We start from the raw sequence: 24,973 nt of genomic DNA, 5'->3' as shown, positions 1-24,973 counted from the left end.
GGTTTGTAGGCCTCCTTGCTCGCACACCGTTTTCCAATTCTGCCCACACATTTTCTATAGGATTCAGGTCAGGGGTTTGTGATGGCCACTCCAATACCTTGACTTTGTTGTACTTAAGCCATTTTGCCACAACTTTAGAAGTATGCTTGGGGTCATTGTCCATTCGGAAGACCCATTTGCGACCAAGCTTTAACTTCCTGACTGATGTCTTGAGATGTTGCTTCAATATATCCACATAATTTTCCTCCCTCATGATGCCATCTATTTTGTGAAGTGTTCCAGTCCCTCCTGCAGCAAAGCACCCCCACAATATGATGCTGCCACCCCCGTACTTCACCGTTGGTATGGTGTTCTTCGGCTTGCAAGCTTCCCCCTTTTTCCTTCAAACATAACGATGGTCATTATGGCCAAACAGTTCTATTTTTGTTTTATCAGACCAGAAGACATATCTCCAAAAAGTACAGTCTTTATCCCCATGTACAGTTGCAAGCCGTAGTCTGGCTTTTTTTATGGCGGTTTTGGGGCAGTTGCTTCTTCCTTGCTTTGTGGCATTTCAGGTTATGTCGACATAGGACTCGTTTTACAGTGGATATAGATACTTGTGTACCTGTTTCCTCCAGCATCTTCACATGGTCCTTTGCTGTTGTTCTGGGATTGATTTGCACTTTTCGCACCAAAGTACGTTCATCTCTAGGAGACAGAAAGCGTCTCCATCCTGAGCTGTATGACGGCTGCGTGGTCCCATGGTGTTTATACTTGTGTACTATTGTTTGTACAGATGAACGTGGTACCTTCAGGCATTTGGAAATTGCTCCCAAGGATGAATCACACTTGTTTTTTCTGTCTTCTTGGCTGATTTCTTTTGATTTTCCCATGATGTCAAGCAGAGGCACTGAGTTTGAAGATAGGCCTTGAAATACTTCCACAGGTACACCTCCAATTGACTCAAATTATGTCAATTAGCCTATCAGAAGCTTCTAAAGCCATGACATCATTTTCTTGAATTTTCCAAGCTGTTTAAAGGCACAGTTAACTTAGTGTATGTACACTTCTGACCCACTGATACAGTGAATTCTAAGTGAAATAATCTGTCTGTAAACAATTGTTGGAAAAATTACTTGTGCCATGCACAAAGTAGATGTCCTAACCAACTTGCCAAAACTATAGTTTGTTAACAAGAAATTTGTGGAGTGGTTGTAAAGTTTTAATGACTCCAACCAAAGTGTATGTAAACTTCCGACTTCAGCTGCATATGTTTAGTGTGTTTAGTAGTGTTAGAATGAACAAGCAATGCATTTGTACCAAAAAACATGAGTGCCTCTTTCAACCTAAATGTAGCTACGGTTGAATCAATAATTAAGCAGGACCAGAGTTGATGGAAACCAAAGGGATACAAATGCTTATAGGGCACACTGAGCATCCCCAGATTATCGTGGGCAATTTCTGAAATATATTGCACTATGTGCAGTGAAGATGCTCTGTGTCTATTTCCATTCCTGCCAAATGTATTATTATTATTATTATGTTTAACTTTATTTAACTAGGCAAGTGAGTTAAGAACGAATTCTTATTTTCAATGATGGCCTAGGAACAGTGGGTTAACTGCCTTGTTCAGGGGCAGAACAACAGCTTTTCTTTTTACCTTGTCAGCTCGGGGGTTCGATCTTGCAACCTTTCAGTTACTAGTCCAACGCTCTAACCACCTAAAGAACCTGACAATGCCTTTTCCTAAGTGATTCAATTCAAAATGGCCTCTGATTGGGCAATATTTTTCTTCTGTATTCTGAAAGCACTTGCTTGTCAAAATAATGGCCCTTTTGGCACTGAGTGAGTAAAATCTTGCAATAAAGCCACTAGCGCATTTTCAACCCTCTCTCAGCCTCATTGCAAAATGTGTACCTATATATGAGCTATGAAACTGCACATTTTTCTCCCTGCCCCGTGGCAATATGTGGAGAATTTCAGGAAATTAGCTTTAAATCAGCAACATTTTCTCTCAGCCTCATGGCAAAATGTGTAGAATGTGGGGCGGCAGGTAGCCTAGTGGTTAGAGCGTTGGACTAGTAACTGAAAGGCTGCAAGATCAAATCCCTGATGTCATGACGTTGGCCCGTGGGTAAGGTTTATAACCCCCCCCCCATAAATACCTTTCTCCCTTCCCTCTGACTCTGAGGGACTCTTGAATAGTCTTTGTTAAACATAGAGAGTCTGGGAACATCAAACAAGTGGGGGGAAAGGAACCATATTTTGGTAATAGAACCAGTTGAAAATGTGTTGGTACTTAATGAATATGATGTCAGTTCGGTTGTCATCTGAGACATTATGACTGATGACAGGACGACAAACTGTATCTGGGAAAGTCTACACATTCACATTATCAGATTCACATGGAATTGTTGTGCAATTTAAAAATGTTTAAATATGACACTATTTGTGAAAAGATTAAATGTAATTTTAGCTTCCAAATGAGAGATTTGGGTTTTCATAAAGTTAGAGCTCTGCTCAATCAGTGGCCCGCCCCTGTGAAGAGACATGTGTTATAAACTATGAAACACACCGTTCTCTCCCTCCACTATATAAGCCCTTGACGAAAATGTAACCTCCTGTTCCGGGTACATTAGGAAGACGGTCCGATGTCAGAAGGATTCAGATAATAACTACAGAATGAAGCCAACCTCCGCGTGAGCTTTGGTTGCGAATGGTATGAACTTTGAACTCTTATTCGCTACAGAAGTGATACCTCCTAGCCGTTGAGTTAGCAGCGGCCGCTGTAAACGTGGGCTAGGTGAGGACAGACAGAGTATACCGTCTACCACACAACGACGACACTACAGCGTATCCAATTCACCACCAGAGACACTCTTCAAAAGGACTCTGTTGGGCAACACAGCCTTCCATCTACCACCAACCTATTGAAGCGCAGCTCAGAGTAAATATTTATTGCATTTTCCTTTTCCAAATGGGCGGTAATTTAGAATGCATAAGATTCTGTATTTATGATAGAGTAGCTGCCTACGGCCCGATGGAGACACAGCTTCTCCCTTTGTTCTTCAAGTCTTCCCGCTCTTTCACTCAAACCCAACCCCCGTTATTTGTGTAACCAGCTGTCAAATCTGTTCTGCCCGCTAAGGACGTTTTCCTTTATGACATCATTTGTATTCAAAGTATGATTCATTCTGTGTATATGTAATTCTGTGTGATTAGTTAGGTATTTAGTAAATAAATACTGTAATTAAACCCAATTTTGTATTGATGATTCAACTTGTTAGCCAGGGTTCGTGCAGATAACCAAGAATTTACAACTTTCAGATGAGACTGAAATAAGGTGACGATTAATATTGACTGCTATTGATGTAAAATATTACTAGGTCTTTCAGAGTTTATTCGGAAGATAACAGCTCTATAAACACTCTTTCGTGGTGCCCCGACTTTCTAGTTAATTACATTTACATGATTAGCTTAATCAGGTCATATTAATTACAGAAAAAGGATTTTATAGAATAGCATGTCATATCACTTAATCCGGCATAGCCAAAGACACGACACTGAGCTGACAAGGTAAAAATCTGTCGTTCTGCCCCTGAACAAGGCAGTTAACCCACTAGTTAACCCACTAGGTCGTCATTGGAAATAAGAATTTATTCTTAACTGACTTGCCTAGTTAAATAAAGGTAAAAATTAAATAAATTATCTATAACTGAGATGTAATGAGATGTGTTTGGGTTGAGGTGACATTGGGGAGACTGGTACTCCTGTATTTTCCTGTTCCATGTTAATTGTAAGGCCCTGAGGCAGACTAGTGTCCTGTCCAGGAGGTGTACTTGTACATCAAGCTGCCTCGCGCTACAGAAACAGGAGATAGGCTCCTATGAGCCGTTCTGACTCCAACAAGACAAGGCTTTTACTTGAAAGAACACAAGCTAAACCTGCTACGTTAATAACATTTCATTAAACTGTATTTTCCCTGGCAACCCAGTGACCCTGTGTATTTGCCTCATGGTGTAAAGCAGGGTGCCATCGTCTTGAATCCTCAGTAGTTTATTGGGCATGGTCATGTTGTGAGCCACTGACTTCTTCCCATTGTGGAAGAACGTGTCTGGCGTCCATATTTTACTGGCCATCAAGTTGTTCAGCCGCAGTATGTTCATGGGCCCGTCGAATTTTAACCTCTCGTCTTTCCAGCTTTGCCGGAAGAACACGTCTATGGTGTATTCCTGTGGGAAGAAATAACATTGTGGCTACAATCGACAACAATCACACAGATGAATTTCACAACTGAATATCACAGGTACAGACAATGCCACCATAAATGAATCTCCACATAAACATAGCAAACGTAATATTTCTGCACTGTGAATATGGAATACCTGCTCCTTAATTTTTAAATAAAGTGACACTTCTAACGATGCCATGCTATCCCTACTATATACATTTTTTTATATGAAGCAGATAAACAACACAAGCAGCGCCTAGCGAGAGGCTTTGAAGATATCCTGTGGTAAACCAAGGTGGATGGCACCCTCTCTCTCCCTTCCACTCCAGGCTGTGCATCCCATATAACATCCATTACTGACTCACTGCGCCTCCTGCATGCACTTTGGCCTGCCATTTATCCACACTGGATGTTTTTTCTCCTGGTGATTTATTTCAGAGTGGAGCAGCCTCTACAAGGTGAGGTCCCTGGTCTTAGTGTACTGTCTACCTACCACGCCTCTCCGACCATGTTTACATGTGCACATTGTTCCGGATAGTAGCTCATATCCCGCTTAAGGTCTTATCTGGGATAAGCGGTTTACATGCACGTTTGATATCACACTCATGAGTGTCCCTGTATCCATGAATAAACAGAATATTCCTAATTTAAGTGTATGGGTTATATTGAATAGTAATTGAAATATGGACACCTGCTGTAGGCCTATAATCTCTCACATGTAGCGTTATCTAATATTAACTCCTGCAGAATTATGCATTTCTTGCAGTGAAATTATACAAATGTTAATTTTGTCTTGGGAACATATTATTTCTTTCTTTCAGCATCTCTTGAGAAAATGTGAATGTTTGTGTAATGTGTTCTCTTTGACACTGTTATGCAAAAAGGCAGTTTTTCAACCACATAAAATATGCACCGAAGATGACTTGAGGTCTTATCAAGAAATGTGTTTCATCGTTTTCTCAGCTTTTCATTTCCTTAAAACTGGTCAAACTGATGATATTTTGGACATTTTGCACAGGACCAATCTTTCCACTGTTGCGTTTTTCCCCCACGGCCCCTAAACAAAACAGATAACTTCACCAGTGTTAACTAGATTACTAATGCATTCAGTCTATCGATGTAAGATATTATTCTGGTGAGCACTACTTTATTTAGTCTTCTGGGGCAACAAGTTATGACAGAAGAGAAGCTGCATGAATCAAACTATAGTTGACAAGCAAATGTCAGAAATTGTAAGCAGAGACTTGTCTAAATTAGGGGTGAAAGTTGCCAGTAGTAAATTATAGTAGGCTAAATTATTCTGGTGGATCGAACTGCGCAGGTAGCCTACTTTTTGAACTGATTTATTTGACAATCAAATGAAAACATCACACAACACCCATGAAATGCCAAACAGCCTGTTCCGACTGCAAAAGCAACAGTAAATAGGATAAGATGTTTACATGCCACACTATCCTGTCTTAGATCATCATATCCCAGGAATCTAATCCGTCCATCTCCAAATCCTGCCCTCTAGAGGATACCTGGCTTGTTAAGGGCTCCAGGGCAAACGGTATTGGAAGAGGTATGTGTTTTGGTGTGTTCAAAATCATATGAGCTGGGAAAAAATACAGTATAGGCCTTAGGTGTGAGGTCCTTTTACATGCAGCTCGTGTAGTCCACTGGACAATCTTTTGGAATTCCCTACTATGTTGAGTTCTCGTTCATATATCCCAGCTACCAACAACCATGTACAAATCCTTATTGTATAAATGCTAAGCACAAATGTTAATAAATAAGAATACAGTTAGTCTCCCTAGGATTTTAAGTCATGGCTGCATCAAGATCATCGTACACATCTTACATTATTGCTCCTTGCCATGATATGGGACACTCGCCTAGTGAATACTTAACAGTTGTCCGTAATGTATATTTTGCTATTCCATTAATGAGCTTTTGAATTCTGCATTGCATTTCAAACATCATAAATGTTTAATCATTAGCAGCGGAACCATAATGTTCCTTTACAAATTGGCTTGCTCTGAATATTGTCATTTTAAAGGGTGTGTGAATAAAGAGTAGATTTTCAATCATTCATAAGACAAAACTGTCGAAGGAAGAGGGAGAGTCCAATCAAAAACACATATTTTGACCAATGGGTAAAATATGTTACTTGTGTAGATACTCCTCTAAGAAAATCAATGGTCAAAACCCCATGTCTATATCATAATATGTTTCAAAGTTATTGGAGCTTTAGGGTGACTAAATCAATGGAGGCCAGAGAGAAAAAGTGGTAAAAATTCAGGAAAATTGCATCGCTGAATTAAGGCTACCTGACAGGCTCACTTTCCCATTAAATGTGTCATCTTTCCTCTTAAATCCACAGGACATAAAACAATATAGAGGTAAGAAGTATATCGATTTTGAGACATGACATTTTTGTATACGCTTTTCATATGAACTTGAAATTCCTGTTATTATTTCAAAGATTTCTCACAAAAACAAGCATCTGCCTTCACAAAGCTTTTCTATTTTCAAAGCCTTTTACATGTAATACATTTTGTGTCATGCAAATGTTGCTTTAAGCAATCCGCAGAAACAACTTTGAAGATGACAACCACAAAATATTAAATCCTCAAAATGTTGTTATGGGAAACCTGCCAACTGGTTAGGTTACAAAATCCGACTTTCTAGATTTAATGTTAATGATATGTTAGAGAAAGACCCAACTGAACGATTCAGAGCATGGATAATCATATTTATCTGGGTAAAATGTATTTTCTAACATAAGGAAGTGAAATTTCATCCCCAAAGTGTATTTTCACCCTAAAATGTGTCAATGTGTTTGTCATGAGGGGACAAAGATTCATGGGGATGAGCTCCAGGAAAGAAAAATTTATGGACAATTCTGCCCTTGAAAAAAACCTAAGAAAACATTAAAAGAAGGGAATGATAGGAGAATCTGAGATATATATATTGCTGTACCAAACGGAGGCCGGACAGTGAAATAGCAGTCAGGATGAAAAAGAGTAGAACATTGTAGCTAAGGTAGAGACACAATGGGAATATAGACCAAATCTTAAGGAGTCAGGGTTACTGGGGCTTTGATGCTTCACTAGAGCCATGCTAAACCGCTTGGAACGAACACAAACACCGGTCCCATTCATTTGGCACCAAACTGAAGAAAACATACTGAAACAGGAATGGGCAAACGGAACATGTTTAATAAGAAACGTTCCTTTTCATTTTCAGTTGCAAAACATTTTGATATGGTGTGCCCCAATGAATACGACTAAGACTAAGTGGTCCAAATAAGTGACAAAAAGGAAAATGGTACCAAGGTTTTGCAATGAAGCGGTAAACAAAACACATGGAATGACAAAATCATGATTAGTTTATTCTGTGTTGTTGTGTAGTATTTAAACTAAGTGCTCAGTTCCACCAAAGTTCTGTGTAGTACCATATTATCCTGTTGTAAGAATGGTTTAGGCTATTTACTCCCCGTTTCAATTGTAAAACACTACAGAAACTAATCACAAGAACCAATTTGGTCCTTTACCCTCCTATCTTGTTTATCACAATTGAGTTTTCATGGTTATCAGTTGCAGAGACTTCTGAATAGTGGTACAATGATTCAGATAAAACTGATTTCCCCTACATACAGATACGCTATTTTAAATGTAAAGGTTTCTCATAGCAGGAAAATAATCCGGCAGCAACAGAAAATGTTGCTATATGGATTATAATTAATGAAGATTTTTGTTAAGTGGAAATTAAACTTTAGAAGCCTTTTTAAATCTCGAACACATTACACGTTTACTTTCTATGATGAATGTGTAACCAGGCCAGCACAGCTCAGTTTGGGAACAAGGTACTCGTAAGATTAGAATGTGGTCTCACCATGTCTGTATCTGAAACTGGGCCAAAGCTGGTGACGTAGACATTGGTATTCACCTCTGTTATACGATCTGAAAAACATAAAAGATCATTAATATAGAATAAACAAAGGCTGGAAAAAATACTATTATTACAGATGTAAGAAGGACTGTAGCTCATCTTTTGAGTGGTATTTCCCTGCCGTGCAATAAAATATCACTTAGACTTTTACTCCTAACAACACCATCCTATCAGGCCTGCCTGTAACACCATCCTATCAGGCCTGCCTGTAACACCATCCTATCAGGCCTGCCTGTAACACCATCCTATCAGGCCTGCCTGTAACACCATCCTATCAGGCCTGCCTGTAACACCATCCTATCAGGCCTGCCTGTAACACCATCCTATCAGGCCTGCCTGTAACACCATCCTATCAGGCCTGCCTGTAACACCATCCTATCAGGCCTGCCTGTAACACCATCCTATCAGGCCTGCCTGTAACACCATCCTATCAGGCCTGCCTGTAACACCATCCTATCAGGCCTGCCTGTAACACCATCCTATCAGGCCTGCCTGTAACACCATCCTATCAGGCCTGCCTGTAACACCATCCTACCAGGCCTGCCTGTAACACCACCCTATCAGGCCTGCCTGTAACACCACCCTATCAGGCCTGCCTGTAACACCACCCTATCAGGCCTGCCTGTAACACCACCCTATCAGGCCTGCCTGTAACACAATCCAATCAGGCCTGCCTGTAACACCACCCTATCAGGCCTGCCTGTAACACCATCCTATCAGGCCTGCCTGTAACACCATCCTATCAGGCCTGCCTGTAACACCATCCTATCAGGCCTGCCTGTAACACCATCCTATCAGGCCTGCCTGTAACACCATCCTATCAGGCCTGCCTGTAACACCATCCTATCAGGCCTGCCTGTAACACCACCCTATCAGGCCTGCCTGTAACACCACCCTATCAGGTCTGCCTGTAACACCACCCTATCAGGCCTGCCTGTAACACAATCCAATCAGGCCTGCCTGTAACACCACCCTATCAGGCCTGCCTGTAACACCATCCTATCAGGCCTGCCTGTAACACCATCCTATCAGGCCTGCCTGTAACACCATCCTATCAGGCCTGCCTGTAACACCATCCTATCAGGCCTGCCTGTAACACCATCCTATCAGGCCTGCCTGTAACACCATCCTATCAGGCCTGCCTGTAACACCATCCTATCAGGCCTGCCTGTAACACCATCCTACCAGGCCTGCCTGTAACACCACCCTATCAGGCCTGCCTGTAACACCACCCTATCAGGCCTGCCTGTAACACCATCCTATCAGGCCTACCTTTATTCAGAGCGAGTGAATACAGTACACACATTTCTCTCTCTCCTGAGTTCTTCTTTCATTAAGTTAATCTCTAACATGCTTGGGTAATTTCTTTAAAAAGCTTTCAGACTTTACGACTATGTTATCCACTCTCTGCTGCACACACACACACACACACACACACACACACACACACAGTAACTCAGACAGACAGTAACTCACGTGTATTCTAAAGAGCTTCTCATTGGCCTAAAAATAACGTGAGTGCTCTCATACAAGGTGTCTAGGCGAGGCAAAACAGGCCCAGCGCGCTCACCACTCCCTGTTCACTGCGTCTGCTGACAAAATGCATCCAGACATGTAATGGATATGCTTAGTTATTTATGAAGTAGTGCATATTGAGAGGAAAAGGCAGATCGGTGGGAAATGTGTGCAATAAATGTAGCAATACATACACTGGATTGCATTATAAAGTAGGTGTTTGCATGTGTAAACCAGACACGTGCAAACCCACAATAGATGAATAAATACATCAGAGAAGTAGAAATATGAAATATGACACCAGTGAGTGACCCCGATGTACCCCATCTTAATGCACTGTTTTAATGTGAAGCCTTTACAATGCGGTGATACCATGTTTATCCTGTGGATAGAGATCCTATAATACACTGCTCTATGATTCTATGGTCATACCTACAGTCAAGAACTCCATAGAACCAGATCATCACCCATAACAGGGGCGGCAGGGTAGCCTAGTGGTTAGAACATTGGACTAGTAACTGAAAGGTTGCAAGTTCAAATACCCGACCTGACAAGGTACAAAATCTGTTGTTCTGCCACTGAACAGGCAGTTAACCCACTGTTCCTAGGCCGTCATTGAAAATAAGAATTTGTTCTTAACTGACTTGCCTAGTAAAATAAAGGTTAAAAAAAACAGTGGACACAACAGCAGATGTGCTGTGTGTTCATATTCGATGGAACATTAAACCAAACCGAGTGCATTTGAATCCCGAAGATGTGAGGCCACTTTATTTATCGTACCATGTAGTGCAGGTTCACTTCTTCAGCTCAGACGGACCAAAGCGAGTGGTTTAGTCATGTTTACTTATAGCTTGCCATTTATGTGATTTAGAGCTGTCAATTGTCTAACTAAACGACAATAGTAAACACCCAAACTGAAAATGCGTGCACTATTTATAGGTGAATAGAAAAATAGCATCTAAAGTGAGATATTTTTCTTTCAATTAATGTAGAACAGGGTTGAATTAAGAGAAAAAGGTTGACAATCATACCCAACCTTCTTTAACTCTATATTAAGGACAACTAAATGAACTAGGAAGCATGTATATGACCTGCCTGGAAGGTAAACTTTAGATATCCTCCAATATAGTTGCTCTGAATGACAGGAATAGTTCCACAATACTGTGTTGACAGAGGATACAAATCATTAGTTAGGAGTGTCAGGAATTGAGGCGATTCCCTAGGTGCATATGTGAGGGGGTGGGGTTGTGTGCTCCTGACCCTCATACGTACCAGTGAGCAGCTAGCCCTGGTTAAATAATCAGACTGGAAACCCAGAGGATTAAAGGGGCAGGTTTGCAGGCTATTCTGCTGCCGGATTGGGTAGTCTTCAACAACAGCTCACCCACACAGCTTCTGTTTTAGCGATTAGTAGTGACGTTGTTTTGGCTAGTGGTTATGATACATTTAAAGAAAACCTGGACACAAAGCAAAGAGAACTCTTGGAGAAATTCATTGGGGAAAATGTAATGCACTTTCTAAAGAAAGGCAGACACTATTAATCTGCATCATGAAAATATTCAGTTATTTCGAATACAAGTTAAATGACTCTCTGGCATCCAACGTCTGTCAAACAGATGGCAAAACAAATGCAGCTTAGGCATCAATTCATATTTTCTTCATAAGCCACTCAATTTTGGGTTACAGAAGTCTACGGATGATTCCGTACCTCTAGGCATGAAGACATTTTTCCCCATAGAGAAAGTATGTCAGTGCTACTGTACCACATACTGCCATCCAGGCCTTTCCCCGACACCAAAGACTATCACCATATGGCTGATGCTGTTCTGGGCTAATGGCCCCTTGAATATCTGTTTAAATGTAAAATGACACCAGATCCTGTGGGAGGCCCAGTCTCTCTCAAATCAAATCGAGAGAGGGATGGAGTGAGAGGTGAGGGATGGAGGAGGGAGGCAGATGCATTTTTTCATGATGGAAGGAGATGCTTTCATAGCCATACAGCCACTAGCCCCATATATAGTTAATTACATGGAACGAGCCGGTGGTGGTCAACAATGAGACGTCTGATACATCAACCAATGTCCATGATGACGCCTGAGGGCCGGTGTTCCATCACACAACACCTCCCCATCAGAACGTGTTCCCCTTAAAGATCTTAGATTGGCACAGTGAAATTTTGGAGCTAAACTGTGAAAATATGAACCCTTTGTGGTCAATTTTATTTATGAACAAATGACACAAAGAAAAACATGGATGTCGCAGTAGAGTCTTTAAAGACAATATCACCACAGCTATTCAGGTTACTAGTACTGTATCTCTGTTGACACGAGCATGGTATCAGGTTACTAGTACTGTATCTCTGTTGACAGTAGCATGGTATCAGGTTACTAGTACTGTATCTCTGTTGACAGTAGCATGGTGTCAGGTTACTTGTACTGTATCTCTGTTGACAGTAGCATGTATCAGGTTACTAGTACTGTATCTCTGTTGACACTAGCATGGTGTCAGGTTACTAGTACTGTATCTCTGTTGACACTATCATGGTATCAGTTTACTAGTACTGTATCTCTGTTGACAGTAGCATGTATCAGGTTACTAGTACTGTATCTCTGTTGACACGAGCATGGTATCAGGTTACTAGTACTGTATCTCTGTTGACACTAGCATGGTATCAGGTAATTTTGTCAACTCACAACCATAAGAGTTGTCCAGTACAATGTCCAGTATTTCCGTGTTAATATTTCTGAACATAGGGATTCTTTAGACATTCAGAATAGTGAAAAAATGCATACTGAAGGAAAATAGAGACACTCTACAAATGATTACTAACCCAAACACAGTGGGGGAAAAATGTGCCTTCTAATCCATCAGAGAAGGGCTCAGGATTTATAAAATTATGATTATGATAATACAGTGCCTTCGGAAAGTATTCAGACCCCTTGCCTGCTTCCATAGTTTGTTACGTTACAGCCTCATTCTAAAATTGATTTTAAAAAACCCTCATCAATCTAAACACAATACTCTATAATGACAAAGTGAAACGTTTTTTATTTTTTTTTGCAAATGTATTAAAAACCTTATTCAGATAAGTATTCAGACCCTTTGCTATGAGACTTAAAATTTAGATCAGGTGCATCCTTTTTCCATTGATCATCCTTGAGATGTTTCTACAACTTGATTGGAGTCCATCTGTGGTAAATTCAATTGATTTGGCCATGATTTGGAAAGTCACATACCTGTCTATATAAGGTCCCACAGTTGACAGTGGATATCAGAGCAAAGACCAAGCCATAAGATCGAAGGAATTGTCTGTAGAGCTACGAGACAGGATTGTGTAGAGGCACACATCTGGAGAAGGGTACAAAAACATTTATGCAGCATCGAAGGTCCCCAAGAACACAGTGGCCTCCATCATTCTTAAATGGAAGAAGTATGGAATCACCAAGACTCTTACTAGAGCTGGCCTCCTGGCCAAACTGAGCAATCGGGGGAGAAGGGCCTTGGTGAGGGAGGTGACCAAGAACCCAATGGTCACTCTGATTGAGAGCAAAGTACAGAGCAATGTACAGAGAGATCCTTGATGAAAACCTGCTCCAAAGCACTCAGGACCTCAGACTGGGGCAAAGGTTCACCTTCCAACAGGACGATGACCCTAAGCACACAGCCAAGACAATGCACAAGTAGCTTCGGGACAAGTCTCAATGTCCTTGAGTGGTCCAGCCAGAGCCTGGACTTGAACCCGACCAAACATCTCTGGAGAGACCTGAAAAGATCTGTGCAGCGTCGCTTCCAATCCAACCTGACAGAGTTTGAGAGGACCTGCAGAGAGAAATGCGAGAAGCTCCCCAAATATAGGTGTGTCAAACTTGTAGCGTCATACCCAAGAAGATTCGAGTCTGTAATCACTGCCAAAGGTGCATCAACAAAGTACTGAGTAAAGGGTTTGAATACTTATGTAAAAAATTCTAAAAACAGTTTTTGCTTTGTCATTATGGGATATTGTGTGTAGATTGATAATGGGAAAAAAATATTTAATACATTTTAGAATAAGGCTGGAAAATGTGGAAAAAGTCAAGGGGTCTGAATACTTTCCGAATGCACTGAATAATAATAATAATTTAAATGTGTTCTGATTTAATCTCTTCAGTTTTTGTTGGAAAGAAAATGACTAACACTGAAGAGAAAAAAATATAAGATCAGGATGTTTCTTTGCTGGTCTCTGGGGAGATAAATAGTTAGCTAAGTCAGCCATTCAACTGTATTAGGGCAACATTTTGGAGTGACAGTGGAATCAAGCGGTCACATTTTGACTTAATGAGTGGGACCGTTTTTACAGAAATGTATGGAAACTTCTACCTTCTTCAAGGCCAACAGGTCACTGCGCAATAGCGAGCAGTAGTTTTCCCACAGTCTAGCTAGCTAGCTTTTGTTATCGGCTAGTTTGCAGCAGGTGTTATCAAAGAGAATGTTGTTGCTAATTTGTTAGCTTCTCACTTTTCAAGAATACATTTCAAAAATAAGTTATTTTTAAATGATCATTATCTGGTGAGTGGAACCGTGTTTCTTTTTTGCCAGCACGCTTGCTATTGCACGCTTGCTATAGCCATCTCTTTTAAAATAACTTGTGTGTGAAACAATGCTGCATTTAAATTGGAACTTACAATATTTTAGCAACATGAAATCTTAAAATCTGTATACATTTATACACCCCAGGAAGAATATGAAACCAAAAAGAAAAATTCTGACAAACGACCTCTTAGATATGGTCATTTTTACGTGTTCATAAATTCTTAGAATGTTTGGGAAATACGTACTGTATACTAAGGCATTTGTGAAAATTCTATTGCAATATAGAATGGGAAAGTTGGCGTGCGTTTGGACAATTAATAGACACTGGTGTAAGTAAAACCGAATCAAAACATTGTCTAAGACAGGAGTCCACCAGACTGGTGCACTATAGTCAATCAGAGCTACAGTAGACCTTTATACAAACAAGCCATTTGCCACACGGGCCTGCCATCATTCACTTTGAACTAGACTGGCAATCGCAGCAGCGCACATTTAGATCATTAGAGCGCAATTCACCAAAAGCCACGAAATACACCTGAATGGATTTCTGTGAATGTGTAAACACCACAGGAGTCTTCTTACATTTGGGAACTTTACAGTTCTATTGATCAAACTATTATGAAGAGGTAGGCTCTCTCTCCCTCAGTTAGGTATATCAACAACAACTAACATTAATGCTACCCAAAGCAAGATGAGCTAAAATCGAACGAAGGAACATTACATAAACCCTCAAACTTTTTCAACTAGTTGGCCGTCAACATTGCACTGATAGACGATGGGGAATTGTAGCCCCCTTGTCCTTTCTGCAGCTTGCCTGCCAATGCATGCTTGTCCAAACCAAGCACCCTAACTAACTGGCTAAAGTTAGCTAGCTTGCTGGCTAGCTACTTCCAGACCCAAATGAGAAAACACCTCACTCTGACCATTCTACTTGGCGTAGCAGAGCTGGTTAGGCTGTTTACATGTCATCTAGAGTGTTCTTGACTAACTATGACTTTTTTTGCAGGTGTTGCGAGTTCGTAAATTCATCAGTTGTTCTGCGCTCTGGCACACTGAGACGAGAGTGCTCTGAAATCAGAGTAACTTTAGATAGCCAGAGTAAATTTGCAAACAAAAGAGATATGATATGAAAACAGTCATTCAAGTGTTTGTTAGCTACCCAAATGACACCTGCATCTCTAGCTGTGTATAACGATATAACGATATGAGGGCTGTCTTGTTTTGCACACTTTGTACAAAATAATGAAATGAAGTACTACAGGATAATTCTTAACGTAGCTCTTTATTAGCTAGCTATAACTGGCATGTTCACGTATCGCCAACCAGGATCAAACTGACCATGACCTAACCATTTGGGTGGTCTTAACCAATCATAGCACAGTATGATATGGCGGTAAAATGCATCCAATTACAATTCAGTAGGTTTACACATGAATATTACATCCCCCTTCTTTTAAAACAAAAGAAAAATGTTTACATATTCTAAGGGTTTCTTTTGAAAACATGCTCTGTAGGTGGACTCAAGGTAGGTACCCATTTATATTGCATACTACACCAACTGAATCAACATAGACTCTGAAACAATAATCCAACATACTGTTACTTTTCAAACAAGGGATTCTCAGCAACTCAGCTTTCACTGTAGAAATAACATCTTAACATTTCAAACAAATACAATACCAAAGCATTTCAAGTGAACTTTCAATAACAAGTTTACAGTCTGGAACTTGATCGCTTGACCTCTCTTCCTGACCTTGTGCGATATGATGCTGAGCATGCTTCTGTGTCAGTCAACAGTTCTTGTGGTGTTGCAGGTAAGTATGGTGTATGTTGTGCTGTGTGTGTGTGTGTGTTTAGTCCATCACGTTCTCTTTCAGGGGAACAGTTCATCTCAACAACACACTGATCTTTTGTGTTCAGTAGGTGACTCCTTCTGCGGTGCGGACGTGATATGAACGTTCAGTGTCAGCTGGCTGGATGACGACTGCTGGCTTGCAGAGGCCATGCTCCTGGATTCTAACTGACTCTCCATCAATCAGTGGTGGCAGTGGTCTAGCTGACCTGTCGTAGTATCGCTTTTGTTGTTGTCTCTGTGCACATTTTTCATGCATTTCCTTGTAGCTGACGACCTCAGGTTGCAGCTGCTGGTTGGTGCGGGGAAATATTGAGCGAAGTCTGCGGCTCATCAACAGCTGGGCTGGTGATTTTAAGTTGTCAACATGAGTGTTGCAGTATTCAAGGAGACTGAGGTAGGGGTCTCTCTTGTCTGCTTTTGCTTTATCCATGAGTGATTTAGCAATCTGCACAGATTTTTCAGCAAGGCCATTACTTTGAGGGTAATGTGGGCTTGTGGTGACATGTGAACTCCCATGCTTTTGTGAAGGATTCAAACTCATTTGATTTGTAACAGGGCCCATTGTCAGATTTTCAAGTCTCTACAATGCCATGCCTGGCAAAGACTGCTTTCAGCTTGTGTATCACAGCTGCAGATGTGGTGCTGGGAAGCTTGTTGAGTTCAAAGTATCTGCTGTAGTAGTCCACTGTTACGATGTAGTCCTCGTTGTTCCAGGTGAACAGATCGGTTGCCACGACCTGCCAAGGTCGGTCTGGGATACAGTGAGGTAACATTGGCTCTTTGGTGTTTGAGGGGTGTCGTTCAAGACAGATGGCGCATTTACCAACAATGTCCTGTATTTGTTTGCACATTCCGGGCCAAAACAAAATGTCCCGTGCTCTCTGTTTGCACTTTTCCATGCCCGTGTGTCCAGCAAGGATCTTTGTCAAAATCTCTTCTCTGAGACTGGTAGGAATAATGATTCTCTCCTTTGAAAATTATTCCATTGATCTGTGATAGTTCATCACGATGGTTCCAGAATTCTGAGACGCTCTGAGGGCATTTTCTCCTCTCCTCAGGCTATCCATCCTGTATGACTTTCCTCAGCAATGTGAGTTGTGAGTCCTTTTCTGGTTCTGCTTGGATCTCCTTCAGTTTTGTGTCACTAACTGGTAAGTTGCTGTACACAGTGTGCACTTGCATGTCCATGCCTTCACTGAGGCTGCTGTCCTTATAGGTAAGAAACTTCCTGAAGAGTGTATCTGCGACAGGGATGTCTTTGCCTGGACGGTGAGTGATTGTGAAGTCGTATTTTTGTAGTTGAAGGATCATTCTCTGTAGTCTTGGCGGGGCTGCGGCTAGTGGTTTCCTCATAATTGACTCAAGGGGCTTGTGGTCGGATTCCACAATGACTTGTTGTCCATATATGTACTGATGGAAACGTTTACATCCAAACAGAATGGCATAGAGCTCCTTTTCGATTTGAGCGTAGTTTATTTCACAGTCTGTGAGAGATTTGGAAGCATAGCCGATGGGCTTTCCTACTTGCAGTAGCACTGCACCTAGTCCATACTTCGACGCGTCCACTTGGAGTCTGAGCTCTTTGTCGGGGTCGTTGTAGGGAAGGATTGGTCCTAGTTCTCTCGTGATCAAGTCTTTCACATTCTGGAAAGCAATGCCGTGTTGCTTGTCTCAGAGAAACTCACTGGACTGCTTTCGCAGTTGACGCAGGGGTGCAATTAGCATTGGAAAGGCTGGGTGCGAACTTAGCTAAGTAGTTGACCATGCCAAGCACTGTTTCCAGCTCTGCACGGTTCTTTCGTGGCTCTATTTCTTTTATGGCTAAGATCTTCTGTGGATCTGGCTTGATTCCAGTCGCTGTGAGAAGATGTCCGAAGTAGCTGACCTCTGTAGCACCGACTGTGCTCTTCTCGGGGTTGAGCCGGACTCCTCTCTCGCGGGACCTTTGCAGCATCGCGCGGAGGTTTTGTTCGTGCTCCTCTTTGGTTCGACCATAGACAAGGATGTCATCCACAATGGCCACAACTCCGTTGAGGCCTTCGTACACTTCGTCGATCTTTCGCTGAAACTCATCTTGCGCTGAGATTATCCCAAAAAGCAGGCGACGGAACCTGTAGCGTCCAAACGGTGTGTTGAATGTTGTGAGCTTAGATGACTCTTCTGTGAGCTTGATAGCCGGTTCTGTAACAGTCAGTTCTGTAATTCAGTATGTTTACACATATGAATATTACAAGGGGAAAAAGCCAGTCACTCACCCACTACTCCAATGGCATGACATCCTCATAGCAGCTAGCTATCTAAAGTTAGGCTCTGTGTTTTTAGCTTGCTACATAAATAGATACGCTAACCTATTAGCCACGTTATGTCTGACTTGTGACCATCGCCCTTGCTAGTTTGATTGTAATTGCCATTCCCAGCCTTAGTTACATTCGTCTGTTTTTGCCCAAAATATTGAGTCATTGAATCTGAACAAGTGCATCCTGAATGGAGGCAGCAAACAATGTACCTGGCCACCTGTGATTTACAACCTGATAGCAATATTTTTTGGACTACCCAGAAATGTATTGGTGAATTATATTAATCATTCATTGAACTGCATCCATCTATTCTGCCAAAAATGCCTTAGTGTATGTTATGTATCATTGAGAACCTAGAACCTATTTTTAAAACCGCTTTTAAACTTGGTTTTGTAGCATAAACTGGGAATTGTATATTTTTTTAATGATATTATGATTGTCTGTTTGTTTCATATCTGCAAAGCAGTTAAAATGCTGTCAGTTCCACTTTAAACTAGGTCACCGGTTACTCTGTGTGCTAAACGTGAAATGTTTTTTGCAATTAAGTAATAGTTGTAAATGTCAGTTGGGATATGCTTAATGGTAGTGTTTTTGTATTATTATGATTGGGACCTACTGGCTTATTATGTCCGAGTTTAAGGACTACTTATCTTTAACACCATGCTGTGTGTGACTGCTGTCTTTCCATTGGTCCTACGCAGTGGTGTAGTGGTGCCAAGAAAAGTGGTTAAACTCTCATTTTGCCCAAAAGTTCCCAAAAGGCCTGCCTAGTGTTAAAAATCCTATATTTTCCTATGTTTTTTTATGAGTTTTGCTATAGATTTGTCTGATTTTCACTCTCAAAATCAACTTCTTTTAATAGAAAAAAAATACAAAAATGTGATGGTCTAAGTCCACAACAATGCTTAAACCACGTCAATCTAATTGGTTGGGCTAATCAGGGCCTGGCTCCCCAGTGGGTGGGCCTCTTGTCCACCCAGGCCCATTGATGTCTATGCCCCTGATGCAAAAAGCAAATTATGACAATTGCGCATCATAAATAGCCTACTAACCAACACTTCGGACTAAACTTTTTCAATGGCTGATTTGCATACCCATTGTTGCCTTAGTTAGCAGTTACTGGTAGATCTTATACATTGAAATGTCTTTCCTACCCTACCGGCTACCGATGTCATTCTGTGAGCTGCTCCATGCCAAAACCAGTTGAGAGCTGCGCACTCTTGCTGCCTGCAGATTATATTCCGTTGAAACTAGGCTGTGTGCATGTAAATATATTTCACGTGCTTTGCGATTGTATAGGCTACTTTGGCCACGATTTCTCTATCGCACAACATAATTGATACAGTTGAAGTCGGAAGTTTACATACACCTTAGCCAAATACATTTAAACTCAGTTTCACAATTCCTGACATTTAATCCAAGTAAAAATTCCCTGTCTTAGGTCCGTTAGGATCACCACTTCATTTTAAGAATGTGAAATGTCAGAATAATAGTAGAGAGGATGATTTATTTCATCACATTCCCAGTGGGTCAGAAGTTTACATACACTCAGTTAGTATTTGGCAGGATTGCCTTTAAATTGTTTAACTTGGGTCAAATGTTTAGGGTAGCCTTCCACAAGCTTCCCACAATAAGTTGGGTGAATTTTGACTCATTCCTCCTGACAGAGAGGGTGTAACTGAGTCAGGTTTGTAGGTGTCCTTTCACGCACACGCTTTTTCAGTTCTGGCCACAAATTGAGGTCAGGGGTTTTTGATAGCCACTCCAATACCTTGACTTTGTTATCCTTAAGCCATTTTCCCACAACTTTGGAAGTATGCTTGGGGTCATTGTCCATTTGGAAGACCCATTTGTGACCAAGCTTTAACTTCCTGACTGATGTCTTGAGATGTTGCTTCAATATATCCACATCATTTTCCCCCCTCATGATGCCATCTATTTTGTGAAGTGCACCAGTCCCTCCTGCAGCAAAGCACCCCCACAACATGATGCTGCCACCCCCGTGCTTCACAGTTGGAATGGTGTTCTTCAGCTTGCAAGACTCCCCCCTTTTCCTCCAAACATAACGATGGCCATTATGGCCAAACAGTTCTATTTTTGTTTCATCAGACCAGAGGACATTTCTCCAAAAAGTACAATATTTTTCCCCATTTGCAGTTGCAAACTGTAGCCTGGCTTTTTTTATGGTGGTTTTGGAGCAGTGGCTTCTTCCTTGCTAAGCGACTTTTCAGGTTATGTCAATATAGGACTCGTTTTACTGTGGATATAAATACTTTTGTACCTGTTTCCTCCAGCATCTTCACAAGGTCCTTTGCTGTTGTTCAGGGATTGATTGCACTTTTCGCACCAAAGTACATTCATCTCTAGGAGACAGAACGCTCCACTACACTACTTTGATACCCATCAATAGGTATTAAGAAGAGAGTATAAAAATGCCCACTGAAAAAAATGTGGGTATACAGTTTATGCCTGCTTTTACCCTCCACTACACCATTGGCCCTTTGTGTTGGAGAAAAAGTGCACCCTCCTACAAGCTGATATTACGGTTGCTGTCCTTTCAGAATCACAAACCTGTCACACACTGAAGGCCTGTAGTTTGCCTCATCGCAAACATGGCTCTAATAGATATAAAGGCTGTTAAGATATACATTTTTCAGTAAAGGACTGTATACATTTGGCCTGGTGAAGTGGTTTAATGCACTGACTGGATGGAAGCTGATAATTATGAGTTTTTTGCTCCGCTGGTCTCACGATGAAATTACAAGTCCTCACTGTTGACACTAGCATGGTATCAGGTTACTAGTACTGTATCTCTGTTGACAGTAGCATGTATCAGGCTACTAGTATCTCAGTTGACACTAGCCTGATTATGATGTCTGATATTGGTGATACAGTAGCTGTGTGCTGGGCCGGGGTCCAATGTCAAAGTGCACAGGTCAACGTTTACTGAGGAGGAGGACCGAAAGCAACAAGGGTTAAGACATACTAGAGCAAAAAGGATGGGCAGGTGATTACCCCCTTTCACATAGGAGAACAGAACTGACAAAACAATATGTAGCTGATATACTGTTAAATCAACGGCCATTCATTCTTCTATTTCCAGGCATAATCGTAATCACAGATTGATGGAGTGAACTGCACTGATCTGTCCTGTATAAAGCATGTATTTGTGTCTAGTGTAGATCCCTAACTAGACCATCATGCCACCACACAGAGCGGGTATTCCCAGGTGGCCAATGGGCTAGTGCAGCAAATAGCCCATCTGAAAAGACGCCAAACAACATCTTGATCGTGTGGATTGAAAGCAGCTGTAACAGGACAGGGCAGTTTCCTAATAAATTGTTAAGGGGACTCTTCTATGTGTGGTGGTGAAGGGCAGCTGAGTGTCGATGCTGTTTCCTCTGGGGAAACGTTGAAACGCCTCCTGCTGCCGAGACAACACTACTTTCAGCAAACAGGCAGGAGGGTATTCAAATAGTAATCTTCCCTTTATAGTGCTCTACTTATGACTAGGGCCTATAGGGCTTGGGTCAAAAGTAGGGCATTGTGTAGAGAAAAGGATACCATTTAGGACACAGATTTGTACTGAGGATTTGGGATAACAAGCCCACTGATGACCAATATGTTCATGCGCAGCACCATTAAATGTAATGAGAAAATATTCGCTTATTTTTATGACAATCACTTTGTTGTCATGGGGGAAACATTGTCTGAACTGCATTTTGCTTCTCCACACAAATGTATGCTGGGCACACAGCTACACTCTACATGATTTATGATCACACTATTTCACACATTACAAGACAAGTAGACGCATCGCTGGCACTATTTCTTCTGCATGCTGACGGAAATACTGTGAGGAATACTGCCACTAAACCTGACAGGAAAATGAATCAAATGAAGCCAAGAGAGTTAAAGTCATCACAATCTGTGATGTGAATTTATGCCATGTCTTTCTAAAATGTTTGTTCACAAACTGGAACCGTATTCATAGTGTTTCAGAGTAGGAGTACCGATCTAGGATCAGGTCTCCCCGTCCATGTAATGTTATGAATTATGATCTAAAATGATAAACTTATCATAGATCAGCACTCCTACTCTGAGACCCTTTATGAATACTGGCCCTGAGCTTGTTTTGTCATAGTTAATGAAGCCAAGAGATATTCCCTACCCCCAAGGCCGGGTCGAAGACGATTATCATAGCCATCTAGAAGTCTGTCAAGGATCCGTGTGAAGAGAGTGATATTGTTCTTGAAGGCATCTGTTGTAGGATCAGCAATCACTGGCCTGGGAGACAGACAAGTCAGATTGATGAGGATTTTGCATAGTTATTCCGGAGGGAATGAAAGAGGAGATCAAGTCAAAAGGTAAAATAACACACTCCCCCTTTCCCAAGCACCCTCCCAGATGACCCAGTTATGAGCTGAACATTTGTGTGCCATCTGATCTGGGAGCAAAAACACAATTGAATATGCAAATGTCATCAGAGCTGTATATTCATGAATCCAATAATCGGAAGAGGCATAAATTCATTTAATGTGCTCTCATTGCATGTGATTGATGTGGATAATTACTTGATTAATCAATTGACTGATATATTGGTTCCTTGATTGAATGTATACTAATATCAGTCTACAAGCTATATTCATGAGGGCTCTTGATACAGTGACCCTAAGTGCAATGTGCCAAAAATGCTGGAACCATGAGACTTCCTGGTCAATTTGAGAATTACACTACCTTACTAAAATAAGCTGTGTTATAAACTGAGGCTATAGACACAGTATAGGCTGTACACTACATATACTGTATGTTGGCCATACAGTACAAAGGTCCCACTTTACAAAGTGTCCCAACACAAACGTATGCATTCCTATAGTAGTTACATAGGTACAATTGAGAGAACTGAGTGATCTCATGAAATGTCATTCCTTGAGCATTGAAATCAAGTGCTATTTACATATTAGTGACTCACGCTCAATGGCATCTGAAGTGAGCGCTGCTTTTTCAGACAGAGTAGCGACTGTACTTTATCGCCACCCACAGGAACATAATCAGAAAATCACCCACTTCATTAATCTCAAAGCCCCCCCACGTCGACAAAGCCTGATTGATGTTCACCATGCTAAATACATAGGCTATTCATAGGTTAGGCTACTAAAACATAGTATCCCTACATTCGGTTATTGTAGTGTACAAAACGAAAGGAATTCAATTCCAAAACCCAGATATAGTGGTATACTTTCAGTCTTCCTGTGTAATGTGACAAAACATAATTGATCAAAAAAATATTTTTCAAGGACTTACCTCGTTTGCAAGAGGAGCGTCAGTGTGAGGCAGATGAGTAGACATTGAAAAATGTGGCCTCTATTCCTCATAGCTGCATGTACACCTACACACCAGGGAAGACAATATATAATGGTGCCATAATGGATCAGCTGTTGATTTTGCGTATCTTGTTCTAGGTGTAGGCCTATTTCTACGGGAATATATTCAAATTAACACACAATAAACACATAGAATAAATACCTAGATACAGTATTACTGGAAATAATTCATTTGAATGCGCGTATAATATGTATTTTTTACATTTAACATTTACACCATGTTAACTAGGGAGACTGCAATTAGAATTCATTGACACATAGGCCTAACATGCCTCTGATGAATAATAATTTCCACTGTCGTTGTTGTTCAAAAGAGCGTCTCCTTCTCAACCACCTTTCTAAAATCCCTTGCTCGTGTGCAGAAATGTTTTAGGGGTATCCCCACTGAGATAAACTCTGCATCATATCTAGGCTAGGCTACTTACGATGTATGAGATCAGCGGAGACACAGACAGGAACTCTCATATCTTTCTCATCACAAAACGACTTTTCATCAGCGAGGAGACTCACCTGGAAAGCAGGACGTAGCCTAATTGCAAGCAATTATTCGTACAGAAATTGAGCCATATGTTAAAGTTGAATCCAACGGAACCACTACGATGTGCCGTCTCTCAAGATGGAATGAGCACGCCGCGCGAAAATAACGAGTGATACTTATTATAAATTCAAAGCACCAATAGATCACAGTTATGGCAAATCATGCACTATCTTAATAATTTAATAGCGGATAAATGCATAGTCCTTGATGTCACTGGGTCTTGTTCAGCATGTCATATTTTCCAATTCTGCTTCCAATTTAGTTTACCTCGTGACAGGGGAAAGGCACACACGCTCCGCGATTCTCTCGCTCCCTCCCCCCTCTTTCGCTACACACACACACACACACACACACACACACACACACACACGGATGCTAAAGATTGATTACTAGCTAAAGTTTTAAACAGATGTAACAATTTTCCAATTAATTCAAAACCTTTAATTAGTTCGCATTAAGGTTGACCAATATTTGCGTATGCATTTAAAATAAATGTTCTTGTTTTATTCTTGTTTAACCCAGTAACTACACAACAATAATAGCATAATACATATGTAATTACACAAGGGTCTTGCGTATACTGCGTGGCATTTTATTAAATCTTTATTTCTCTTAAGAAAAAACATGTGCTAAATGATACACTATGAGATGAGCTGTAACCGCCCC

At 41.1% G+C, this 24,973-nt stretch overlaps 1 protein-coding gene across 1 annotated transcript in view; it reads right to left on the bottom strand.

The window, feature by feature from the left end:
- Nucleotides 1-24,574, bottom strand: part of LOC109910368 (gamma-aminobutyric acid receptor subunit alpha-2-like) — a 58,903-nt gene extending 34,329 nt beyond the window's left edge. Inside the window, exons 1-5 of the mRNA XM_020509557.2 lie at nt 24,280-24,574; nt 23,690-23,774; nt 22,557-22,672; nt 8,093-8,160; nt 3,994-4,214 (exon numbers count right to left, since the gene is read on the bottom strand). Of these exons, the coding sequence (XP_020365146.1) occupies nt 3,994-4,214; nt 8,093-8,160; nt 22,557-22,672; nt 23,690-23,760 (476 nt within the window). The 5' untranslated portion in view covers nt 23,761-23,774; nt 24,280-24,574. The remainder of the gene's footprint in view (nt 1-3,993; nt 4,215-8,092; nt 8,161-22,556; nt 22,673-23,689; nt 23,775-24,279) is intronic.
- Between the last annotated feature and the right edge of the window lie 399 nt (nt 24,575-24,973).

The sequence above is a fragment of the Oncorhynchus kisutch genome, linkage group LG19 (genome assembly GCF_002021735.2).
Source record: "Oncorhynchus kisutch isolate 150728-3 linkage group LG19, Okis_V2, whole genome shotgun sequence".
Lineage (NCBI taxonomy): Eukaryota > Metazoa > Chordata > Actinopteri > Salmoniformes > Salmonidae > Oncorhynchus > Oncorhynchus kisutch.
Note: the sequence above shows the minus strand (reverse complement) of the source record. Positions and strands in the feature narration are given on the sequence as shown.